The 25,536-nt window shown below is 45.3% G+C and overlaps 1 protein-coding gene across 2 annotated transcripts in view; it reads right to left on the bottom strand.

The window, feature by feature from the left end:
- Positions 1 to 911: 911 nt before the first annotated feature.
- The window catches only part of Prkcb (protein kinase C beta), a 296,600-nt gene continuing 271,975 nt past the window's right edge, over positions 912 to 25,536 (bottom strand). The window contains exons 16-17 of one of the 2 annotated variants that reach the window (XM_042689785.1): positions 23,534 to 23,674; positions 912 to 1,598 (exon numbers count right to left, since the gene is read on the bottom strand). In XM_042689785.1, the coding sequence (XP_042545719.1) occupies positions 1,446 to 1,598; positions 23,534 to 23,674 (294 nt within the window). In that variant the 3' untranslated portion in view covers positions 912 to 1,445. Of the gene's footprint in view, positions 1,599 to 2,608; positions 7,837 to 23,533; positions 23,675 to 25,536 lie in introns of those variants that run through there. The other variant, XM_042689783.1, reaches the window with a different exon arrangement.

Below are 25,536 nucleotides of genomic sequence, written 5' to 3'. Positions count from 1 at the left end.
TTAAGGTCATCAGTCTTGTGGCTTGTTGATGGTAAAGTCTCAAGTTCAAGCAGCTACAGCAATCAAGGGGGCTTAATACAATTCCAGGTGGTGAAGACTGGTAAAATGAGAACACAAACTGCTTTGTGTGTGTATGCATGCACATCTGTGTGCGTGCCTACACTGGGGCCTGAACACTAGGCCTTGTTCTCTGGTTGGTTTTTCCATTCAAAGCTGGTGCTGTACCGTGTGAGCCATACCTCCAATTCTGAATTTTTTGCTGGTTAATTGGAGATAAGAATCTCATGGACATTTTTTTTTTTGTCCAGGCTGACATTGAACCACAGTCCTCAAATCCCCGCCTCCTGGATAGCTAGGATTACAGGCATAATCCACCAGTGCCTGGCAACACAGTGTTGTTCTGTTAAATTATTTCCACATGGAAATACAGGCACAAAAAGTCTCCTGACTTTGTCCAAAAAAATAGAAAGTCCAAAATTCATATTAACTGTCTCCATCTTTAAAAATAGATAAATAATTATTTCCATTAGATCAAATTCTATGTGGCTGAAAAGAAAATCATCTTCTGGCAACCTCAACCTGTGGATACCCAGTTTGTGACCTCTGGACCAGAGACATTTAAGAAACTGGCATGTGCTGGATGTGGTGGTTCACACTTGTAATCCTAGTTACTTAGGAGGTCGAGAGCTGAGGATCACAGTTTAAAGCCAGACCAGGCAGGCAAGTCTGTGTCTCTTATCTCCAATGAATCACTAAAAAGCTAAACAGTAGGGGTATGGCTCAAGTGGTAAAGTGTTAGCCTTACACACAAAAGCTCTAGGACAGTGTCCAGGCCCTGAGTTCAAGCCTCAGGATTGACATAAAACAAAACCAAACAAATAAAAAAAAACCAGACATGGGAACAAGAGAGCTTGCATATATTAATTCAGTTTAATCATAACAATTCTTAAACAAAAAAAAAGAAGTTCCTCCAAGAGACAATAGTTCACAGTAACTGCAATGCTTACTCACAACTTTTAAAAATACCAATCATGCTTGGTTTAGCATTCAAAGAAGGTATTAGAGAATAAATGTAAAAACTTTGACCAGGAACATCAGCTTGACTTGAAAAATTACAAATACTGAAGCAGTTTGGTATCAGACACAGTACTTTTGATATTGTCTGCTCATTTGATGAGTTTCTGGCAGTCTGGGGGGAAAATGGACCTCTATCATCAGATAATGCGCTTAATTCTAAACTAAACATTTTTTTTTTCAAATGTAGAAAACAGCTAGCAAGCTACACGTACAAAGAAAAAGCCCTCTAAAGACAAGCTCTCCATGTATTGAAATGCCAGCGTGTGCACCATGAATCCTGGAAGACTAGAATGGAGACATATACTGGGGCCTGCAGTCTTCCCCAACCCCCACCCACCCCCAGGCTCAGCAATGGAGTTTGCAGTCACCTACACATTAATGACAAACTCTGGGTTAGTGTAAGAAAAGCCAGCAAATTCATTTTGGTCCAGGTTCATGATGAAGAGTTTATCAGTGGGAGTCAGCTCCACAGGCTGCCTGGTGAACTCTTTGTCGAAGTTGGAGGTGTCTCGCCTGTCTCTCTGCCAAATGGAAAGCAAACACATTAACACGGCATAAGAAGAGGGAAAGAGAGGACTGAGCCACGCCGGTGATGGGAAGGCCGGTGCCATCTTAGGAGCAGATTCAGCAAGAGCCTTCTGCTTGACCGTCTTTCAACAGCTGCATGAGCTAGCTTTCCTTTCACATCATGGGTTGGATGCGGGGATGGAAAACTTGATGGGGGGAATGTTCAAGGAAGAGGAAAGAATTCAGCAAGTTTCTTTAAGGAGGGCCAGAAGGTGGCACCTGGTTACGTTTTGACTTGGAGATGGAGTGCTAACTACTTAGGATGCTAATTTCATACAAGTAGCTGATTGGCTAGAATGTCCTTGGAGGGAAAAAAGAAGGGGAAAAAAAACCACCACTCAATAGCTCCTCCTAGAGGCCCGGAGGCCTCCTTCTTTGCCAAGGGAGAACTGTTGACTGTTCTGGCTCCCAGAAGGCAGCATGGCAGGGCAGGGAAATCAGAACAGTGTTGGACCATCTCTGCCATTGATCTTCTTACTCACTAGGCTTTGAAGGGCTGCTCATGAGCCCAGCCACAAACTAGCCAGAAGTTCTCCCAAAGATGTAGCTAGTCAACACATTCCAAGAATCAAAACCCAAAGCTTAAAGTCTCCCAGGGAAGCCTTAAAAAATAGTCCTATTCTCCTAGTTCATTCGTTCCTTCCTTTTTTCCCTTTCTTCTTCCCTCCTTCCCTCCATCCCTTCTTCCTTATTTCCATTTTCTTTTAGTGTATGGACTAGCAGCCATTAACTTTAGTAACTATGACTCGAGGCAAGTTTCACCAGGGAAGGCAAACAGCTCTGTGTGATATCCTGACCTCCCCAATCCATCCTCTCCCCCCATCCATGCCTCATCTACCTGGAGGGCAGGTAATAGATGAAATTCTTTTCCTTATTGGCTCTTTGAAAAGGCTGAAGCACTGTTAAGTAAAGAGACTTGCCCAAGATTGCACAGTGGGTTGGTGATTTTTTTTTTTTTTTTGGTACCTGACCACATCACTGTTACGTTTGCTCATCCCAACTCCTCTGGCTGAGGGCAGTTCTACTGTAGAACAATCAAGAGTAGAGCCTGAGATTCACTTGCACCAGACAGAAGGCCTGGCTGAGCTAAGTCAGAGGAGAGAGGGTTGGGGCTGTGAGGGCTAGCTGACTCAGTTTGTCCAATATCATGGGGTTTCATAAACCCATGCATAGGTTAAATCCCTAGCAGCTTGATAAGGATTTCTCATTGTTGGGTTCACAAAGGCTTCTTTTCTGTCAGGCATAATATCTGTCTGGAGTTTCCCCATTTCCTACTGGGGTGTCTGTGCGGCAGAGGGGGACAAAGCTGCCACCAAGAGGATCCTTGGGTGAGCAGGGCCAGAGAGGAACAGGTTGAAGATGCTGATGAAGCTTGTGGTAGATGTGGATGATTCTGCTCAGGCTGTGCGGTGTGAAGTCCATACCCAGACATCCACAGGAAAAACTCCTTTAATCTGGACTGTGCATCCCTCTCTGTATCCCACAAGTCATATGTCGGTCTGTGTGTGTGTGTGTGTGTGTGTGTAATGGGGCTTGAACTCAGGGCCATGTGCTCTTGCTTGGCCTTTTTACTCAAGACTGATTGTTCTACCACTTAAGCCAATCCTCCATTGTGGCATTGTGGCATTTTACTGGTTTGTTGGAGATAAGAGTCTCAGGGGTTTTTCTGCCTGGGCTGACTTTGAATTTTGATCCTCTGATCTCAGTTTCCTGAGTTACTGGAATGACAACCGCAAACCATCAGGCACGTGGCGCTACATTGCACCTACTGCTTTATGAATTGTTTCTCTCCAGGAGAGCAGAGTCCCTGTCCATTTCTTAACCGTTGTTTTTCTAGTGCCGAGAATAGAACCTGGCACAGAGCAGATTGTAACTCCTTGTTGAATGAATGAATGAATGAATGAATGAATCAATCAATCAATGAGTCAATCAATCAATATGGAGAGAGGGAACTGATTTTACAGCTTGGGTCTTAGCTTTGTCCCCAAGCCAGGGACCTTACTCTGCATTAAAATAATGGAATGTTTTACTATCAGTCTTAAGGGTCTCTCCACTGATCATTGTCTAGTTAGAACCCCAGTGTGAATGCACTGTATGAGGCGTTTTGAAGGTGCGGGTGCCCCAGGGTTATGTCTGGGACCAAGAACCATTTAGGTGGTCTCTGGTATCACTGGTCCCACCTGTCATCTCTACCTGAAGGCTTGCTGCAGAAGTTGTGGGATTTCAGAGTCCTTCTCACTGGTGGCAATGGCTTGGGTGTCAGGCAGCCCCACACGGCCTCAATAGGATTTATCTCTGTAGACCCTGTCCTATGAGAAGATCTGGAGAAATGTCACTGAATTTCACCCTACACCTTGAGAGAGAATGGTCCTGTCTACTGTGATAATGTCTTTGGGGTCGGTATTCGGGAAAGCCAGTGAGCACAGCAGCATTTGCCCAAGGAAGATTCTGGACACCACTGGTCTCCTGTTTGTCCTCTGTGAAGATGGTCCTGGCCTTTGGTAACAGATGGCAGGGTCAATAAGAAGGCAAAAGAAGTATTCTTGGACCATTTCTTGGCAGACAGTTAGCCATAGCCAACAAGGCCTTTGTTGAGATTTCTTTGCATTTTCTTATCTTATTTCTGTCTCAATTTCTTATTTCATTGTTGTCTTTTTTTTCCCACTTCACTCCTAATTTAAATTCTTTTGGAACATTTCAGCCTAGCTTAGATGGAGTAGAAGAAGCAGGCTGTGTCCAGCTGGAGGAGGGAAGCAGGAAAAGGGCATCACTTTGGAAGGGGGGTGATGTCTCCCCTAAAGGCCCCGCTGGGGTTCTGCTGCCTGCAGAACTCTTGAGCGACAGTGATAACTGCACAGAGTGAGACTCAAGACTCAGACCCCAGCTGTAAGGCCAGTTTCCCTTCTTCATATAGAGGCAATCTGGGTGACCTCTGGCTGAGATCTTGGGGATTCTATGGTCTGTTCAAGCATGGAGGTGGATGTCTTTGGGCTTCTAGAAGGGACTGATCCACCTATTTCCAAGGCTAGCTTTTCTTCTTCCCTGTCCATCACGTATATGACCATCCTTGAAATCCAGGTCAAGCGGGATATTGCTATACCTCCTCCAAGAGCCTCAAAGTCTTTTGACAGGGTTTTGTTTTGTTTTTGTGTTTATCCTTCTAAGAAGCTATTCCCGACTAGCTGGGAAGACCAGATATGTCTAGAACCCTTCACGCACGGAAGCACTGGTTGAGGGAGTGCCATCCCAACAGGCTTTGCGAGGGGAGACAGGCAGAGGCTGGATTGCAGTCTTATTATCTCCCACTTCACCCTTGCCTCCTAGCCTGGCACCTGGTTGGTGCTTAAAAAATGCTAGTTGAATGAAAGGAGGGGAGAGAATGAGTGGATGATTGCAAAAATAAATTTTTTTTGCCTTCCTACAAATTTATCCTTTGCAAAGGATTTCCCCAGAGATTACTTGCTGGAAATTCTGCTTCCTAGTTTCCTCTGCCCTGGAATGGTGATAGAAAAATGGAACCGTGGATAGTCTAATCCAGGATTCCTTCCTTCCTTCTTTCCATAGTAGGCTTCCCTGACCAGCTCTCAGGAGGGATGGTAGAGGAACATAGACTGTGGTTTCAATATCTACTTCTGCATACTCTGAGACTTGAACAATAATGGCAAGAATCTGTGAAGTGTAGAGTATAATATATTTTATCTATCTATCTATCTATCTTCATAATCATCATCTACCTATCCATCAATCCATCCATCCTTCCACTCTCCGTTGTTTTCTAACTTTGTTTCAGATCATCTTGACCCAATGTTGATCCTGAGCATGTATCCAAGGCCTGTTGAAAGGCCTCAAATGACTTGCCTAATGGTGAACGTGATTCAAAGATACATGTGTGGTGACACAGCCCTGCCACCTGAGGTCAGGACACCTGAGCTTTGATCCCAGCTCGCCATCTTGGGTAGGTTCTTTCCTTTCTCCAGATGCCTGCAACACCCCACCCCTTCCCCTACCGTGGGAGTGGCTTGCCCTCATTTCCTTCCTTCTCTGACTAAGGCTTGTCTGCTGGGACTTCAGGTTCCGTTCACATTAGGTCCAGATTACTAACACAAAGGCAGCGGGAGTGACAGCCCCCAAGCCCAAAGCGAGGTGACAGCAGAGGGTAGAGAAGAATGAACCGTGAGCCATTCAGTCTAAGCAGAAACCCACGGTGGTCTCTCTTCTGGAGGAGAAGCATCCCGATCAAGGACGTGGTAACGTTCTGAAAGGTCCCTTGCTGATTTCTCAGAAACCAGAAGCTTCTGGAAATCTCTTGACCTGTGGTAAGAATTCCCTCTAGGGCCTCTTGCAAATAGCAGGGAGTGGTAGTTCCCCCCCACCCCCCTCCCCATCCACTCAGATGGAAATGAGTTAATTCTCTTCCACCCTAAGGGATTTCCTTGGGCTTCTGGGCAATCACAGAGCTTCTTGCTAAAAAGAATATTTCATCCAAGCTGCCGGGGGAGTGGTGATTTTGATGAGAAGAGTGAGAGCCCCAGCTAGGAACCTCTAAGGCCTCTAAAGTTGAATCTCACAGAACTATAGGCTTTGAGCTCTGGCCAGGGCACCTATTCCACCCATTTCAAGTCACCAAGAGTCCCTACATGGGTCCTAGCAAGTGTTCTCTAACTGGCTGCAAAGCAGGATTCCATTTAAGTTCTGAATTTCTTTTCTTTCTCCTGAGTTCCTTCTTCAGGCCCTACTTTGTAGTTTGGATCCACAGTAGTTTTCCTTGAAATAATATTTCTTCTTTTTGTCTGTTATATTATTATTATTATTATTGTATCTTGATGCTAGAAGAAAAAGGGCACATGATAGATATCCAAATACAAATAAACATTTCTACAAACATCTTCAAAAACAACATCAAAGTGAAGAAACATGATTGCCTTTGCTTCAAGAGATTCTGTCAGTCTTGGAAGGATTTAATGAGCTCTGCAAAGCCAGCATGAGACCTAGAGAAAGTCCCCTTTCCTGCAGCCTGAGTGTGCTGGCCCCTACGGCCATCTTCTTGGGGGTGGGGGGAAGGGGAGAGGGAATCAAAGCAGTTTACTGTGGTTAATAACATTTGGACATTGATTTTTTTAAGCATGTGTAACAAACCGAGTAACTTTTTTTTTTTTGTGGCATTTGAACAACAACAAAAAGAATAATCCCAAAGCAAATAAAGTTTGAAATGAGTAAATGTAAAACAATAGCCCGTTAGGACCTTGCTAGAGTGACCAGTTTGCTTCAGAGGAAGAGTACCAAATGCCCTTTCCCTGTAGTTTAGGGACAAGGAGATCGGGGTCATAAATTATCAGGAATAATAGCATGGAATGTATGCCCAAGCTGTTTTTTTTTCCTCTGACCCATGATAGCGCTTTTAATTTAGAACTGTCCAGAAAGCACCCTCTTGAATTTTTTCGAAGGACTTAGATAAGCTTTGTCAGTTCGAGTTGAAAAAGAAGGGGAAAAAAATATTTTTAGCATGTTCTTTTCAAAGCTCCAGAACAGACAGTGTGGAGGAATTCCCTTCAGGGCAAAGAACCATAGATTTGGACCCAGCCCAAACTCCAAGCTTAGAAGCAGAAGGGTACTGAAAGCATCCGATTCATCGCTCTTATCTTGTAAGGATGGATCTGGATGGGATGGTAGGGGTGAGGGGGGCAGTGCAGACATGAGGGAGGGAAAGCAAGCATTTTCCTCTTCCCACTGGGTCCGCAGAGCTGACATGCTGGGGGGTGGAGAGGAGGGTGGTCCTCGATTATGCAGCTGACATTTTCTACTGGCCATTTGCATAATTCCATCTCGTAGAGATGCTCCAAACTACCTGAAAGACATTTGGGTTCTGAAACATTGGTCACTCTGGTCTCATCAGAAAACAAAATATGGATGTGATCTGGTAATGAAACCAACAAAACGAAATAAAACGAACAAACAGAAACAAAATAAAGGTCACCACAATAGCCAGTTGAGCTTGCATGACAGGAAATGAAGGACGGAGGTCTATACATCTACTTAGCTCTTGACTTCAGGTTTTAAAAATTCAGAGTTAACAAAGGAAAATCCTTCGAATTCTGATTGGTCAATATTCCTGATGACTTCCTGGTCAGGAGGTGTTAGGACGGGTGGATGGCGGGTGAAAAACCGGTCGAAGTTTTCAGCATTTCGCCCACACTATGAGAGGGGAAGAAAAGAGCTTGTGGTGGGTGGAAAAAAAAAAAAAGAAAAAGAAAAACCCCCAAACAAAACCCAAATCCAAACAAAACAGAACCAAATAAAACTGGGTGTGGCTTTTTCTCCAATCCCTTCCCTTTCAGAAACGCAGCGAGATTGTTGCAGTGATTCGAAATGAGAGCAACAGAAAATGCCAAAATCTCATGACTTCCGGTCCATGACCCTGACTTCCCAGAGCTTTCCTGGGTTGTAGTTCATGAGTCAGCTCTGGTTTCCTTCTGGGTGGTTCCAGAAATGGATGGCCAAAGCATGAGATGACGGGGCTCGTGACACGTGGCATGTCTCCCCTCCCCCCTCCTGCCCCCACTACCCCATCTCGAAGATCAGCGGAGCTCATCTGTTGGAAAACGTAGGATTAAGGTACCTGAAATGCTTCCTGTGGTGTAAGATGTAAACTGATGACCCATTTATATACATCACCTGGGAGATCCCAATATTTATTTGGAGCAGATTCCTGACAGTGCCATCCTTTGACTCTCGGTCAGGAACAATAGGTGTTTCAGCTCAAATTCCTGTCAGTAGAGGCAGATCTCAACCCTGAGATTGGGCATGGTGCCTGCTGCCCCTGGGCACCACAGGCCCTGCTCAACCCGGTCATTGGCCCTCAGTTACAAGGAGAGGAACTCAGTCATCTTTTCTCCAAGTAGGACAAAACAGTACAGAAGGAAGTGACAACCAGAACCTTGGTGAGGCCATTAGGCTGGGGAAAGGAGACCACAACCCTCTGTCACCCACTCCACTGGTCCCTCCACTTGAAAAGGCACCGCTCAGAAGCAGAGTTCTTACCCATGTGTTGGCATGAAGGTGCACACGCACGTGCATGCTGATTTCCCATCATCTAACACATCACTAAGGAGGGAAGTCATTTGCACAAAAGCACCTATGGGTGCTAGCGACGGCCCAGTGACACAACAGAGGCACCCACAGCCGTAGTAATGACAGCTAGTCCTCTGTGCATTTGCTATATCCAGGCACCTGACAAAGCCATTTACTTGCAAGATGCTCTCGAATCCTCCTGGAGACTCTACGAAGTGAGGAACTATCATTCCCATTTTTTTTTCTTTCTTTTCTTTCTCTTTATTTTTTGTTGGCTGTGGGGTTTGAGCTCTGGGCCTGGGTGCTATCCTTCAGCTCTTCAGCTCAAGGCGAGCACTCTACCACTTGAGCCACAGAGCCACTTCTGGTTTTCTGAGTGGTTCATTGGAGATAAGAGTCTCATGGACTTTCCTTACCTGGGCTGGCTTTGAACCATGACCCTCAGATCTCAGCCTCCTGAGTAGCTAGGATTACAGGCATGAGCCACTGGTTCTTGGCTGTGTAATTCTTTTAAAGAGACTAAGTCAAAGCCCAATAAAATATGTAACAGGGAATGGGTACTTGCAAGAGGAGAGGGTTGGGGCCAACCAGGGAGGGGTAGAAGAATGAAGCAGGGAAGTGGGGTGGGGGCAGAGAATGCAGGCAAGAGTTCGTTGTATATACCACAGAATTGAGAAATATAAGGGAAGGGATGGATGGTGGTGAAGATTTTTAAGTGATGACACAGATCAAGGTGCATTGTACACATAAATTGCTTTGTTAAATGGCAAAAAAAAAAAATCCCTCAATACATAACCTAAAATTAAGAAGAGTGAGGGAAGGGGGAAAGCGTGGGTGAGAATGTTGAAAGGGTAACACTGATCATAAATTGCTTTGGTGAATGGTAACTCCTTTGTACAACTACTTAAAGACAATAAAAATATTTTTTTTAAGATTTGCTTGGAATTGAGGTATATTTTGCATGTAGAGTTAGCCACATTTGTTGATGGGCCAGATGTGGGGGCTGAGAGGAAGGGAGGAGACAGGCCCCAGACTCTGAGGGACTGGCTGGAGCCAAAGTCACAGGTAGGCCCGCCATCCTACAGCTGAGATGGGGGGGGGGGAAGGAGGGAAGATGAACAGCAAACTGGAGGACACCCGGATGTCAGGTGAGAGACAGGTGCGGTGATCCATCACCGCATCAGATTGGGACCTGGTTGTGGTAGGAAGTGGGGAGCCAAGGGGACAGAGCTGGGAGGAGGCAAGATGGTAGGGGGCACAAGGGCATGGGTTCTCTGTTAATGAGCAGCTTTGCCTGGCTGGCAGATCACAGACTCTGTCAAGTGTTTCATTGTTTTTCAAATGGAGCTGCCATTGTCCATTAGTTTCAGAAGCTGCTTCCTACATGGAGATGCCAGCTCTGGGAAGTTCAGCGGGGATCTATCCTGAGCTCATCTGCTGTGTCCTGTCAGGACAGCCTGGTGGCTTAGGAGCTGATGTACACACTCAGTGTGCACCATATCCGACCATCTTGGGTGAACACATCAGCCTCATCTAGCTACTGAAAGAAAATTCAAACCCCCTTCTAATGGGAACCACCAATGGGGGCCTCTGGAAGAGGGGTGGGGCCAGAAGCCAAGGGTACTTAAACAAAAGTCACCTCCCCAAGGCTGGAGAAAGAGGGAATTAAGAGTTTGCTTGTGGGGGCTGGGAAGGTGGCTCAGTGGTAGAGCGCTTGCCTTGCATGCCTGAGGCCCTGGGTTCGATTCCTCAGCACCACATAAGCAAAAAGAAAAAAAGCCGGAAGTGGCACTGTGGCTCAAGTAGTAGAGCACTAGTCTTGAGCTGAAGAGCTGAGGGACAGCACCCAGGCCCAGAGTTCAGGCCCCAGTACTGGACCCAAAAAAAAAAAAAAAAAAAAAAAAAAAGAGTTTGCTTGTGGAACTGCTCTCCTGAATCCAAGAACCTAGACAGAAAAAAACCTAACCTGTGAGCTCTATTCTCCTTCTTTTCCTTTTATTTTCTGTGTTGTTGTGTTATTAACAGCTCTGGGGCTGAGGTGTAGCTCAGAGGTGGGATGTGGGCTTGGAACGTGTGAGTCCCCAACAACACAAAAACACACAGAAACAAATAAACAAATGTGGAGTTTTCTAGCTGACTCCAGCCACAGGGAGGTTAAAATACAAACAAACAAAAAACATGCCAGGACAGACACCAGTGGTTCGTGCCTTTAATCTTAACTATCTTAACAGATAGTTAACAGACCTTAACAGATTTCAGGAGGCTGAGATCTGTAGAATGGCTGTTTGAGGACTCTGGGGGCAGAAAAGTCTCCAAGATACCATCTCCAATTGACCAGCCAAAAGCTAAGCTAGAGGTGTGACTTAAGTGGTAGAGCACCATCCATGAGCAAGCAGGTAGGTACAAGGCACTGAGATAAAGCCCTGCTACCAGCTAAATAAGTAAATAAAACAAAATAAATGAATAAATGAATGTATAGATCCATTCTTGGAGCTGGCATATATCATCCTCACTATTGAGGATTATAATCCAAGCCCCAATGAAACCAGGGCAAATACTAACTCCTATATATACTATGGGGTTTTTTTGGTTTCTATATATGCATACTAAAAAAGTATACGTTTATAAGATGTAATTCATAATTTAGGCCCAGCAAGAGACTGACAATAATAAGTAATGATAAAACAGAATACTGTTTCCAAAGTGATTTAGAATTTCTGAATTGTTATTTTTCTTTTTTTTCTTTTTTTGGTGCCAGTCCTAAGATTTGAACTCAGGGCAGGGCACTATCCCTGTGCATTTTTGTTCAAGGCTCTATCACTCGAGCTCCACGTGCAGCTTTTGTTGGGGATTACTTGGAGATAAGAGTCTTACATACTTTCCTGCCCAGCCTGTCTCTGAACTGTAGTCCTTAGATCTCAGCCTCCCAAATAGCTAGGATTACAGGCTTGAGCCACTGGTGCCCAGCTCTGAAGTATTTCTTTCTGGAACTTTCCATTTACTATTTTTGGACCAGGGTTATTAACAACAGGTAATTGATACAGTGGGCAGGGAAACCCACAGATAAAACAGAGACCACTGGATGACATTGCCCTGCTTCTAACCCTCACTGACTCTTCCTTGCCCGCAGCCCATACTCTGAAAAGTGGCTTCTAGGACTCTTTAGGACTTGGCTCTGGTCATCTGGTCATGACTCTCACTGCCTAGTGATGGAGAGTACACCTTCCAGCTGGCAGGAAGTACTTCCGGTTCCTAGTTCAAGCTGCAACTGTCAGCCTTCTCCTCTGCCAAGAACACATGGCTCCCACTTGTTCCCCAATCCCACTGTCTCCTGTCCATCCTTTCTGTCCTCTGGACTCACTGATCCCTTCTCTGCATGCCTGAATATGTCCATCAGGATACAGGAAGCTCATCAGAGGGGAGAGAGAGAGAGAGAGACAGAGAGAGAGATAGAGAGACAGAGACAGACACACAGAGAGACAGAGACACAGAGAGAGAGACAGAGAGACAGAGACAGGGAGACAGAGAGAATTGGAATCATCCATCAACCAAAAAGGAGAATAGTTAAGTAATGATATATCTATTTGATACATTACCAAGTAAAACTGAAAAATTAAAAGATGTAGGAAATATCAAATAGCATAGTTATATATAATCATGAATAGTATATATAATATGTTCCTATTCTATAAATTATATAGAAAAATGGGCATTAGATATTCAAATACTTATGAACGCTGTGGGTGGCTAGGGAAGGTATAGGTTTTCTTTAAACTTCCTTCTTTACCTTGGATGTTTGATCTTATCTTTGAAATCTGAAATATCAGGAATTGCTAAGCCTGGAACTAGCAGCTCACACCTGTAATCCTAGCTATTCAGGAGGCTGAGATCTGAGGATCGCAGTTCAAACCCAGCTTGAGCGGAAAAGTCTATGAGACTTTTATCTCTAGTTAGCAAAAAGGCAGAATTGGAGGTGTAGTTCAAGTGGTAGGGCATCAGCCTTAGGCAAAAAAAAAACCCTAAGGACAGTGCACAGATCCTGAGTTCAAGCCCCAGTACAAATGCAAAAAATAAAAAGTAAAAAGAATTGTTACTATTATTTTATAATAAGAAAAGAATCTCTAAATGTTTTTCTTTAATGAAAGAGCTATTAACATAGCAGAAAGGAAGGGGAAAGCAGAAATGAAAAGAAGAAACTGGAAATATAAGCTAAATTATTAAGACCAGCAATATTGCTATTCACCGGGCTTTCTCTTGGATAATAACTCTAGAAAAGATCTCCCTAGCACCAATTCAGGTGCCTGTTGGGGCTAGCCGCAGACTGGCTCCTGGAAATAAGAGGATTGCTGTCCTTCTGGTCTAGAAAAAGAGACAGATGCATACAGAGGAATCATGTTACAGGTGGTGCCAATGAGCACAGGGTGAGGATCGTACAGGAAGTGACATCTAAATTAGAGGACCAAGGAGAATCTGTATAGGAAATGACATCTAAGTGAGGGGACCAGGGAGACTCTACAGGAAGTGACATCTAGATTAAGGGACCTAGGGAGACTCTGTACAGGAAGTGACATCTAAGTTGGGGGAAAGGGACTCAGAAAGACCTGGAGAAAACAGATTGCTTCTCAGAGGAGAGATGGAGAAAGACTGGGGAAGAACTAGAGAGCAGAGACAAGGCAGGATGCTGGGAAGGAGATAAAGGCCCATCTAGGGCTGTCCATTGATAACAGGATTTTGATAGCACAAGGTCAATGGCTCAGAGGAGCTGGCGACTGCCCTGCCACCATTGATACCCTAGGACCTCTTCCAATGAGCCTAGAGGGCCACCATGAAAATACATTGAAGCCACATATCTCTGCAAAAAGACAAAGAATCTTTTCCACCATTTTAAAAGAAAAGTAAGCACATTTAATGAAATTCAAGGTCGTTTGTATGCCTTGCATTTCTCTAGAGCAGAACATAGGACAGAGAGACTCAAAGAGAATCAGCCAGCCAAACATGGATGTGCACATATTGGATCATTTTTTAAAAAGTCATTTGTAAGTGATGACCATGTTTCTTGCAAGTAAAGAGTCAGACACCACTGAGCATGGTCTTGGCTTTTGGCAGACTAGAGAAAGAACAAAAGTCCCCCCGACCTTTTTTCCTGTTAATAATGAAGCCTCCGAAATTGAGGCTGTTTTATCTCTTAAGTCTACTGAGGAGGAAATCAGCAACAGAGAGGTCATTTGTGTTTGACAACAAGTTTGGTTTTTTGTTTTTCTTAATTTTCATTTATAAAACAGTACATGCTGTCTTGTTTTCTTCCAGATCTCCATTCAAATGTCCTCTCCTCAGAGAAGCTGAACCATAAGGACAGCATCCTCTTATTACCAGGAGCCAGTATGCAGCTAGGCCCCACAAGCATGTTGAGAATTCTTTGTCTCCAAATGAGGTAGAACGTGCATTCTTCTCTCCTGTTATTTCCTACCAAGGCATTCTGGCCATACTGTCACAAAACCAAGGTATCTGCCTTATCTCAACCTGTAATTCCACACTCATTTTTTGCTTAGCTGTTCATTGGGGTCTGTAGTAGACTGTAAACCCCTGGAGAGCAAAAGCACATTGTTTTGCTCACCTCTACATCCCCAGGACTCAGTACAAGCACTTGATATTATCAAATGCACACACAATGAGTAGTTTGAGGGTTAATTAAGGGCCAAGAGCTATGTTAAGTACTTTATAAGTATTGTCTCCTTTCATTCCCCCAGTGGCTCCATGCCTCATGGTTGTATAGCAGGTTTATAGGAATTCAGCATCTATGATTTGGTCTGACCTCTACTGCCAGTCCTCTCTTTGTTTTGCAAGTAAACAAGTTATTAAAAGAACCCCAAGAAAAATAAATAATTGAGATCGTGTTTTAATCCTAGCGATTCAGAAGGTTGAGATTTGAGCATAATGGTTCGAAAAAAGTCCTTGAGACTCTCATCTCCAATGAATTAGAACGTTGTCAGAAGAGGAGGTGTGACTCAAGCGGTAGAGCAGTAGCTTTGAGCAAAAGAGCTAACCGAGAAGCCCTGAGTTCAAGTCCCAGTATTGGCACAAAAAGCAAAAGGAAAAGAAAATCCCTTGCAATTCTACCACCTTGATCTCTTCTTCACTGTTAGCCTCAGGGTCAGTGTTCTGAATGGGTAGAAGAAGAGATGGATGAATGCTTCGTATTCTGGGGTTTGTGTGTGTGTGTGCACGTGTGTGTATGCGCGCACATGCGTGCTGTGTGTGACTGTCTGGGAGCTTGAACACAGGGTTTGGATATTATCCTTGAGCTTTTTATGCTGAAGGCTACCACTTGAGGCACAGTGCCACTTCCAGCTTTATGATGGTTCATTGGAGATAAGAATCTCACAGAGCTTCCTGTCGAGGCTGTCCTTGAACTGTGATGCTGAGTAGCTAGGGTTACAGGTGTAAGCCACTGGCACCCAGCTTTGCTTTGTATTCTTTGAACAGACAAGCAATAGTTACTTTTTTCTTTCTTTTTAAAAAACTAGCTGAGGTGCACTCTAAATGTTTTTCTTATCTAATCTTCACCATTCACTCTAAACCTACACGGCTAGCTTTAAATAAACTCACGCTCAAACGGTAATTATTCTGTCTATTTGCCGATCTTTTTAGAGATGCGAGTGCCACAAAACTGTGGGATGGGTGGAGTAAAGCTTATCTCTTCTCAACAAACAATGGCAAAGTTAACAACTTATTCTGGGTCTGGTAGGGTAAAATAGGAGATCCACGATCCAGAATCTGATGGGTTCCATTCCCCAGCCCCTGGGCTTTCTGCTGCATCATCTCACTGCGTGGCCATTTGTAATCTACTCCTATGGCATGACTTTACAACAGAGAGGGCCTGCGTACCAGTTCTGGAAACATCCACTGCCCGCTCTACAACCTTCAAGCAAGTTTAGCTAAATTCCCTAAGCTCAAGCTTCCTGTTACTATAAGATGACTGGCCTGCCTTGTAGTGGGGGCAGGGATGGAAGAACATTCCAGATTCTAAATGAAAGACTTCACCATTAGTGACCTTATTATCCTTTGATGCCTGTTAACAATTGGTTCATTATTCACAGACTTCTTACGAAAGTCTGCCGCCAATCTTGTTATGTGTGTTTAGTTATCAGCTTCAAACAAAGCTGAAACAAGCTTAGATAAATATGGAGGTCGTGTTATTTCATTAAAGAAAAAAAATTGCAGACATTTGTGTTGTTTTGAAGCTTGACGGTGAACTGGAATTGCTATCATACCTCGGAGAATAACGGAGTTCGGCCCTGCCATCAACACGCCTTTGTGCCTTTAATTCTTTAAAATCTTAGTAATTGATTTTTTTCTTTTAATCCTGAGTGATGAAAGAGATGTCTGGTTAAGTAGAAAAGAAATGGTAACCAAAAAATTTCAAATAAAGTTTAAAAAATGCATTTCAGGCTGGAGCCCTGGAGGCTCACATCTATACTCCTAGCTACTCAAGAGACTGAGATCTGAGGATCTCAGTTCAAAGTCAGCCCAGGCAGGAAAGTCCACGAGTTTCTTATCACCAATTAACCACCAAAACACTGGAAGTTACACTGTGGCTCAGGTGGTGGAGTACTAGCCCTGAGTGAAAAAGCTAAGGGACAGTGTGCCCAGGCTCTGAGTTCAAGCCCTGGGGCAGGTATAATAAACAAAAAAGCATTCATGGATGGCTACCACTGGGGCTGACTGACCCAGTCCTGTCCAGTGGCTGAGTCTGCTGGGCATGGCTGAGCCCTGGCTAGAGACGGTCCCATTGGTCTGGCCACACCCAGCCTACCTAGAACATTTCCATTCCAGCCATAGGAAGACTGACTATCTGCCACTTAAATATGAAACAAAAACTTGCTCGCCGTGCCCAGCACAGTATGGAGGAGGCACAAGGTAGAGAGTCAGAAAGAAAGATGACCAAGGACAAAGGGCTCCATTCCCAGCTCCACCAAGCATCACTCCTGTGGAAAGACATTTTGAGTGGATACACACCCTATCTCTGGGTTGCTGCCTTTCATATTCTATTTGGGTGCAGGTGGCTCACACCTGTAATCCTAAACTACTCAGGAGGCTGAGATCTGGAGGATGGCTGTTTGAAGCCATCCAGGGCAGAAAAATCTGCAAGATCTCATCTCTAATTAACCAACACAAGGCTGGGCTGGAGGCATGGCTCAGGTGATACAGTGCCAGCCATAAGCATGAAGCACCAAGTGCAAACCTAGGTGGTAGCAAATTGCACAAACGTTACTCTTTCTCTTTCCGAGTCATGGGTAGGTCTTGAGTTGGCAAGTTCTACTCGCATTGCAATCATTGCAGAGTAGGAACTTCTACTTACTTATTTATTTTTAACCAGGAGTGGCTGGGAACACATGAGGAAAATCAGCAAACGAAATAGCATCCAAATAGGAAGAAAGGGGACTTTAAAAAGAAGGGAGGGACGCCAGATGTAGTCTCTACATACACAGTTGTCCCTCAGTGTCCACAGGGAATTGGGCCCCAGTAGCTTTTGGCTCCTCAAATACCAAAGTTGTTGGATCCTCTGGTCCCTCATATAAGATGGCATAGTGTTTGCATTTGAGTTATGTGTTACCTGTCCTATCGTGACCTCAGTGCACTAAGATGGTCAGGAAGTCTCCAGAGTGGATGGCTGCTGCCTGCATCACCATCCGCAGGACTGGAGGAAATAGATAGAGAGGAAGTCCATTGGCTTGGGGCAGGGGGGGCGGGGTGGGGTCAGCTGATGCAGACCCAGCCAATCAACATAGTCTAATTTCTAATTTCCCCGGTGATAAGGAATTAAGAATGACCCTCAGATCCAGTATCTTCCAATAATATCAAATCCCAGGCTGCTAGGAATTTTAGGAAAAGGGAAGCTTTTCTTCAAGGGAGAAGTTTCTAAGATAACAGAATGCAAGCTGTTTGCTGCCACGTTTGTGATGGTTAATGTCCATACATCGACACGACTGGATGGTGGGACACGAAGGCTGGGACACGTCCAGCAGACGGTGAAGATCGGATGACTGGGTTCTGATCTACTCAGGGGATTCATCCATTGAAGGATGGAAACCTTGAGTATCCCGTGGGGAAGTGGTGCAACTGTAAAAAGTGAGACCTAGGAACCTTCGCTGCCAGGAGAAGACACAGGACCTTCTACTGGATTAGCACTTGGACTTAACTAGCTGGGTAACCATCGGCAAATGCCTTAGCTTCTCTGAGCCTATTTCCTTGCATATACGGGAGAAGTAATAGTAGTTCCTATCTCATGACATTAGATCAGTAAAGCAGATCTCTACTGTACAAGAAAATAATTTGCTAGAGCAGGCCGGGATGGTTCTGTGTTATGGTTATTAAATAGTGTTATTAATAAATTCCTTCACTAGTAACGAGAGCCAAGTTTCCTTGCCTTGAAGCCTCTAGGTATCTGTTAGTTCATCTTTAGAATGAAGGATTTGAGTTCTCCCCTCTCCCCCTGCCTTCCTGCTTTTCTTTTAGCAGTACTGAGGCTCATACTTGCTAGGCAGATGCTCCCGCCCCTCTCCCCCTCCCCCCCCCCCCCCCCCCCCCCCCCGGCCCAGCCCTTTTTGCTCCTGTTTATCTTTCAGGAAGGGTCTTGTACTTTTGCCCAGGGTTGGCCTAGGACTTCTGGATCCTTTACATCTATCTGCCTTCCACCCAGTGGAGACTACAGGCATGCACTACCACCTTCTATTGTGTTTCCCTGGCTATGGCCAGACTCTTCCTGACAGTTTCATACTCTCTTTCGGAATGGGAGCTTCTCCTCTACCACTGGGGGACAGCTCAAAGTCATGCACCTGGTAGGTGACTTAGGAACTTCACCTCAGCCAGGTATCTTCCCGGTTCAACCCTCCGAAGGGAGCCTGATTCCACTGTGGTACAAATGGGCTTTCTATTGGGGTGGGCATGCAGAAAGAGAGAGAAACAGATGGACAGTGCTCAGGAAGCAGATCCAACGTGATTCTGGACTGTTTGTCAGTCAATAGATGAGTTCACCCTACTGCTTGCATTAAGATATCTGCAAACTCTGCAGCCTAGATATTTACCCCCACCCCCACCCCACCACTACAAGCCACTAGAACCATGGAGCCCCTCTCCCTTGCTTTCCTTCCCTGCCTCTTAAGGTGGCCAACACCTGCTGCCTTTGTCAGTCTCTGATTCTAAGCCTCCAGGAACCGGTAAGATTTGCATCTTTAAAAACAAAATCCTGCCAGTGAGCCGTACAAGGTGTGAATATGCCACTTGTTTGTTGCAACGTTTCTGAATACATTTTAAATCATTTGAATCATGAGACTCCTCAAGCTCCTTCCTATTACATAATAAACGCCACTGAACGGTGTGACTCTAGTTCTCTTCCTTCCCCCCTCTCGCCCCCAGCCCACCACACACCTCAGCATCACCCCAGACTTTACCAGGGCCTCCCTGTTGATCTGTTCATCTTTCCAAGGACTTAAATGCAGGAATCAGAGTTCAAGTCCAGGATCCCCCACCATGGAGCAAATGCCTGTATCTCTCTAAGCTTTATTCCTTTATCTGCAATACCTTGATCGCCACAGCTAAGCCACGCAGCTCAAGGCTGCCTGACACAGACGGCTCTCACCATCTTTTTTTTTTTTAATTCCAGTATGTTTGGATAGCACAGGCTTGATGAGAATTAATTTGAAATCACAACTTTCAAATACATATTGTTCTCTTGAGTATTTGGCCCTCTGATGCAGGTTAAATTCGATGCTTAGCTAAATCAACCGGAGACAAAGTTAGATCCCTTTCTTAAGCCTCGAATTCAGAGGGTGAATAGCAAAACTACAAAGGTTACACTTTCTGGCTTCAATTCAGAAATGTCAACACATCAAACCCACCACGTTCAGACGCACAGAGACATTCCTTCACAGGCTATAAAGGGCACTTGGGTGTGGAGACATCACGCCAGCAGTCTCACAGCTCATTAAAGCCGGACTCAAAGTTCTGGCCTCAGCTACATAAACAATGCTTTCAAGATGGCACAATTGCCAAGAAACCACAACCTATGCGTGCCAGGTGGTGGTTTCTGAAGCGCTGGATGTGTAGATTCTTGCAGAATATGAGCAACCACAGACTACCACAGAGAACCTATGTCTTACTTTGAAAATGGTACAGAAGTAGAATGGGACAAGGGGCGTGAGTGTGTGTGTGTGTGTGTGTGTGTGTGTGCTTGTACTAGATTTGAACTCATAGCCTCCCACTGCCACTTGGCTGGTTCAAGGCTGGTGCTCTACCATTTGAGCCATACCTCCACATTGGGATTTTTGCTAGTTAGTTGGAAATAAAGAATTTCACAGATTTTTCCTACCAGGGCTGGCTTCAAACCATGATTCTCTGGATCTCTGCTTCCTCAGTAGCTAGGATTACAGGCATGAGCCACCAGGTGCCTGCCAAGGGGTTATATCTTTAGCTTGCAAGACTCTCAGGCCTTTCCTGATAAGCAGGTGCCTGGAAACGCTGAGGCTTTGGGTAATGAGGATAGGAATGGGGTCACATGTGTAGAAACAATGAGGGTCTGTTGACACTCAGAGGTAGGGCATGACATCCAAGCTAGGATGGAAGGGAGGATGGAGGAGGGAGGGAGTATGCAGATCAGGTCTGGGTGGGCTCAGGAGATAAGGGGAGGAGGTAGAGTAAGGAGTTCACACCTAGTGTTTCGGGAGAATTGATAGCAGATGGGTCCTGTGTTAGAACAACGGAAGGTCAGATTGATCCCTTTGGGGAAAATGATAGACCCTGTTAATGACTTGACATTCTGCTGCAGACTCAGTGTTCTGCGGTGGAGTGGGGCACTGGCGGCTTACGCCTATAAGCCTAGCTACTCAGGAGGCTGAGATGTGAGGCTTGTGATTTGAAGCCAGCCCAGGCAGGAAATCCCATGAGCCTCTTATCTCACCCTTGTGCAACTTGGGAGCAATGCTGGATGCACAATTGCAACATGAAGTAATGTCTGTGACCAGGATGGAAGCAGATCCCTAGTTGAGAATCCAGGGGTCTCTCTAAGAGGAGCGATGAGGGTCAGCAGCAAGCCACTAGGCCAGGAAGATGGGGTGCCCAAGAAAGGGTTCCAGACTTCCCAGGCAGAGGGGCTCTGTACCCACAGAGCTGGAAAGGCAAGAGATGGATGCATGTTGCAGGGAGTGAAATAAGCCTAGGTACGCTGGATCCACAGCTGGGCTGGAGGTGAGGGAGAGGGATCAGAACTCTTGGAAGGACTCCAAAACCACATACGTCCAGGGGCAATAGATATTATCTGGAGGTTCCAGAAAGCCACTGGGATCTTTGAAGCCAGAGCAAATACAGCCAGATGCACACTGCAAGGGACATTTCTCTCCACCTTACAATATAGCAAAGCAGGTGTCATTCAGCACAGCGTCTGGCCACACTCTGTCCCGCAGCTCCTTGCCACAAAAGAAGATGGTGCCGAGAATAACTCTTAAGACCCCGTGGAAAGTGGTCAGGGGTAGGGTTGGGGGGGGGACAGGATGGACTCAAGTTCCTCAGCTCCTAGATCATCAAACCACACCTGCTCCTTTCAGAGGTTTAGACACAATTAGGAATGTGGGACCCAACCCCATGTCTGCATTTGGAGATGGATGTCAGAGTCTTAGAGACCAACACTGCCCACAGGGCTAAAGGATGCTCTGCAGAGGGAGAGTCCTGGTCCTGGAGGCAGCCTTGGGGATCGGGATGTACGTTTGCCACAATAAGGACCACAAAATAGAACTGGCTGAGTCAGGCGCTGGTGACTCACGCCTGTTGTCCTAGCTGCTCAGGAGACTGAGATGGGCCTTTCCTGCCAGGCTGGCTTTGCGCTGTGATCTTCAGATCTCAGCCTCCAGAGTAGCTGGGATTATAGGCGTGAGCCACCAGCACGTGGCTCCACAGGCATTTTGACAGACCATCAGTGCAGTTAGACTGGCAGGAGAACAGAGGTGGCTGGGAGTGGGGAGGGGGTAAATATGACTTCTCCCTTCCTCACACACTTGATCAGAGTGTTGAACCTTTCTGAATCTCCATTTCTTCTTCCCAGAGCAGTGCCTCAGTGTGGGGTCCCCAAGAGAACTTCAATAGCTGCTCTATGTGAGCTCTTTAACGTGGCTCTGGGACATAATAAGTACTCAAGAAATTAATCATTAACCTATCCAAACAACTATCATTACCACCTTCTTCTTACCACAGAGACCCTCACAATGGCAATATTTATGTTCACTTGTCAGTCCCAGTGGGTGGTGTTACAACCCATAATAAAGTCACCAGTTTTGCACAGTACTTAATTGAACAAAGAGATATCCACCCAGCAGAATGGAAGTTCAGATTAATCCAGGTGCAAGATCATCTTCCCAGGCAGAGGACTCCCTGCCGGGTCTCCGGGGTGGCGGGGAGGGGGGGGGGGGAGGTGTGGCTTTTGTTCTTGAATTATATAAGTTCCATCAAAGTCACAGCAACTCTCCGCCTCTAGGAGGTCACTTCCCCCTGGACAGGGCTAGCTGAGGCACTGCTCTTGTTTATTTATGAAGTCAGGCCTAGCAGTGTGTGTGTGTGTGTGTGTGTGTGTGTGTGTGTGTGTATGTGTGTGTGTGTTTCAGAAGGAAACTTAAATGCTGTTTAGATAAACAACATGACCTTTATCAATGTCAGGATGAAGAGAAAAATGACACCAGGAAAGAAAAAGGGCAAAACTAGATTCTTTAGCCAGGTGCCAGTGGCTCATGCCTGCTATCCTAGCTACTCAGGAAGTTGAGATGTGAGGACCATGATTTCAAGCCAGCCCAGGCAGGAAAGCCCAGGAGTCTCTTGTTTCCAATGAAACACCAAAAAGCCAGAAGTGGAGGTGTAGCTCAAGTGGTAGAGCACTAGCCTTGAGTGAAAAGGGCTCAGAGATAGTGCCTGGGCCCTGAGGTCAAGCCACAGCAGAAAGAGAGAAAGAAAGAAGGAAAGAAAGAAAGAAAGAAAGAAAGAAAGAAAGAAAGAAAGAAAGAAAGAAAGAAAGAAAGAAAGAAAGAAAGGAAGGAAGGAAGGAAGGAAGGAAGGAAGGAAGGAAGGAAGAAAGAAAGAAAGAAAGAAAGAAAGAAAGAGGGAGAGAGAGAGGGAGAGAGGGAGGGAGGGAGGGAGGGAGGGAGAGAAGGGAGGAAGAGAGGGAGGGAGGAAGAAAGAGAAAAAGAGAAAGAAAGAAGGAGGGAAGGAAGGAAGGAAGAAAGAGGGAGGGAGAGAGAGAGGGAGGGAGGAAGGGAAGGGAGGGAGGGAAGGGAAAGAAAGAGAAAGATGAAGGAAGGAAGAAAGGACGGAAGGGAAGAAGGGAGAGAGGGAGGGAGGGAGGATGGACGGAAGGAAGGAAGGAAGGAAGGAAGGAAGGAAGGAAGGAAGGAAGGAAGGAAGGAAGGAAGGAAGGAGAAAAAGAGTAGGCAAGCAAACAAGCAAGCACGAAAGACTAGATTCTTTATCATAGTCCAAAAACAGATCTCAACTCTACTCCCCAAAGAGTCACCCCAGAAGCTGTCACTCTAAGAAAGTTACAATAACTGAATCAGTGCAACAATAATGGAATCATGACCATCTTTCCTATTCTTTACAGAAGGTGGGTGAATGGAAGTCTCCACGTCTATACCCAGACACATTCAGGCAGAGATATTGCTATCCACCCTTCAGAGTGCATTCAGAACACAAGCACCACAGGTATGAGGGAGGGGAAAGAGAGACGGAGAGAACATGTATTGTGTTTCTCTGAAGACCCAAGCACCAGAGAGAACTGTTTACTTACAGCTTTTGGTTTATACGGAGGCTGAATCTCTTTGCGTTCCAGTTTCTCCCAATCGATGTACCGGAAGAAAGCGTGGTCTTTGATGTCTCGTTCTCCCTCTGGGCCACAGCCCAGACGTTTGCCTGGGTGCTTGGTCATCAGCTTCAAGAGGAAGAAAGCAACAATATTGGATTCAGAGGAGGAAACGGGAGCTACACGGAAATTATTATCCTGGGGACTGAGGAGGGAAGCACAATGAAGAATCACAACAAATTCTTTGCCCTTTCAAAGGCTGGGCCAGAGCTCAGTTCCAATGCCATGTTACTCTGCCTAGAGCGAGGGTTCATCTTCCAGGGTTCATCACAAACCCCAGGCCTCATGTGGCCTGAACTGCGACTTAAAAAATATCATGAGGATGTATTTTGGAGTTTTGTGCCGTTATTGGTGCATCCAATGAAAACAACTCTGTGATCTTTCCAACTTTTCCTCCCCCCCCACGAGGGGAAAACCAAACCAGAAACAAACACAAAACAAACCCTGACATTTGACCAAGACAAAAGATTCATTTCTTCAGATACTATTTGCATTTCTCAGTGGAGCACTTGGGGAAATGACAAAACAGAAAGGGGGAAACAAAATATATTAGTCGAACGGACCCACGTTTCAAGTAATTACTTTCAGAAAGCTCATTAAAGAGTCAAAACCTAACCCAGCTCATCAACCTGAATCACACATTATACTCAACTCCTCCGAGGTATCTTCTGTGTTCTGCTTCAATTGCTTAATTATCAAAACTCTGCATCTTTGGGTCTCTGAGCCAGTACTAAATAATAGGCTGTATAGATGCTCCAGACAGACTGTTTCCTATAAATCTAAGGCAGCCTGAAAATATCTCAAGATTCCCATAACTGAATAGCGGGAAAGATGGAGGAACTGATGATTAAAGTGGAAAACAAGGAAAGAAAAAGAAAAAAACAAAAACAGGTGCTGGTGGCTGATACCTACAAGCCTGGCTACTTAGGAGTTTGAGATGTGAAGATCATAGTTCAAAGCCAGTTCAGGCAGGAAAGCCCATGAAACTCTTATCTCCAGTTAACCAGCAAAAAACCAGAATTGGAGATGTGGCTTAAGTGGTAGAGAACCAGTATTGAGCAAAAAAAATCTAAGGGACAATGCCCACGGTACCTAGATATTATTATTATATGTGATTCTTTGCAACAATACTCCGAGCCTTCAGTAGCTATTTCCCCCTCATTTTCTAGATAAAGAAACTGGGTCCAGAGAGGTCAAGTCATTTGCCTAAGATTACACAGCCAAGGAGCAGAGCAGAGCCAAGTTCTGAGTAGCTCAGCCAGACTCAGAATTCCCTTGGACTTTTACAGTTGAATCTCTGCTTCTTTTCATTCCAGTTTGCTTTTTAGTTTTGGATAGTCCTAAACTTCAGCCACTTGTACTTGCTGTGTAGATGCTCTACCACTGGAGCCACAATGCCCAGACCCTTTTTATTTTTTTGTAGGTCGTGGGTCTTGAACTTTGGGCTTGGGCGCTGTCCCTGAGCTCTTCAACTCAAGGCGAGTGCACTTAAGCCACAGTGCCACTTCTAGTTTTCTGGTGGTTAATTGGAGATAAGAGTCTCACGGACTTTCCTGCCTGGGCTGGCTTTGAACCGTGATCCTCAGATCTCAGCCTCCTGAGTAGCTAGGATTACAGGCTTGAGCCAACAGCGCTCAGTGCCCAGACTTTTTTTGCTTTTCACTCTTTTTTTTCCTAATATATTTTTTTAAATTATGCTGGAGCAAGCTTGGATCATGATCCCCCTATTTACACTTCCCAAAGAGCTGGGATTATAGGCAGTGAGCCACCACACCTGGCCCGCTTTTGTGTGTGTGTTTGTGTGTGTGTGTGTGTAATGGCAGAAAAGAAGACCTTTAATGAGAAAGAAAGATAAAGAATTCCATTTCAGTTGGGAAGGTGACTGTTTTCAAAAGCCCAGCTTGATTTCTATGTAAGCAGGGCTGGGGCCC

Source organism: Dipodomys spectabilis, unplaced genomic scaffold (genome assembly GCF_019054845.1).
Source record: "Dipodomys spectabilis isolate Male_0828 unplaced genomic scaffold, ASM1905484v1 ptg000127l, whole genome shotgun sequence".
NCBI classification, from domain to species: Eukaryota; Metazoa; Chordata; class Mammalia; order Rodentia; family Heteromyidae; genus Dipodomys; species Dipodomys spectabilis.
This window is presented reverse-complemented; position numbering and strand designations above follow the sequence as displayed.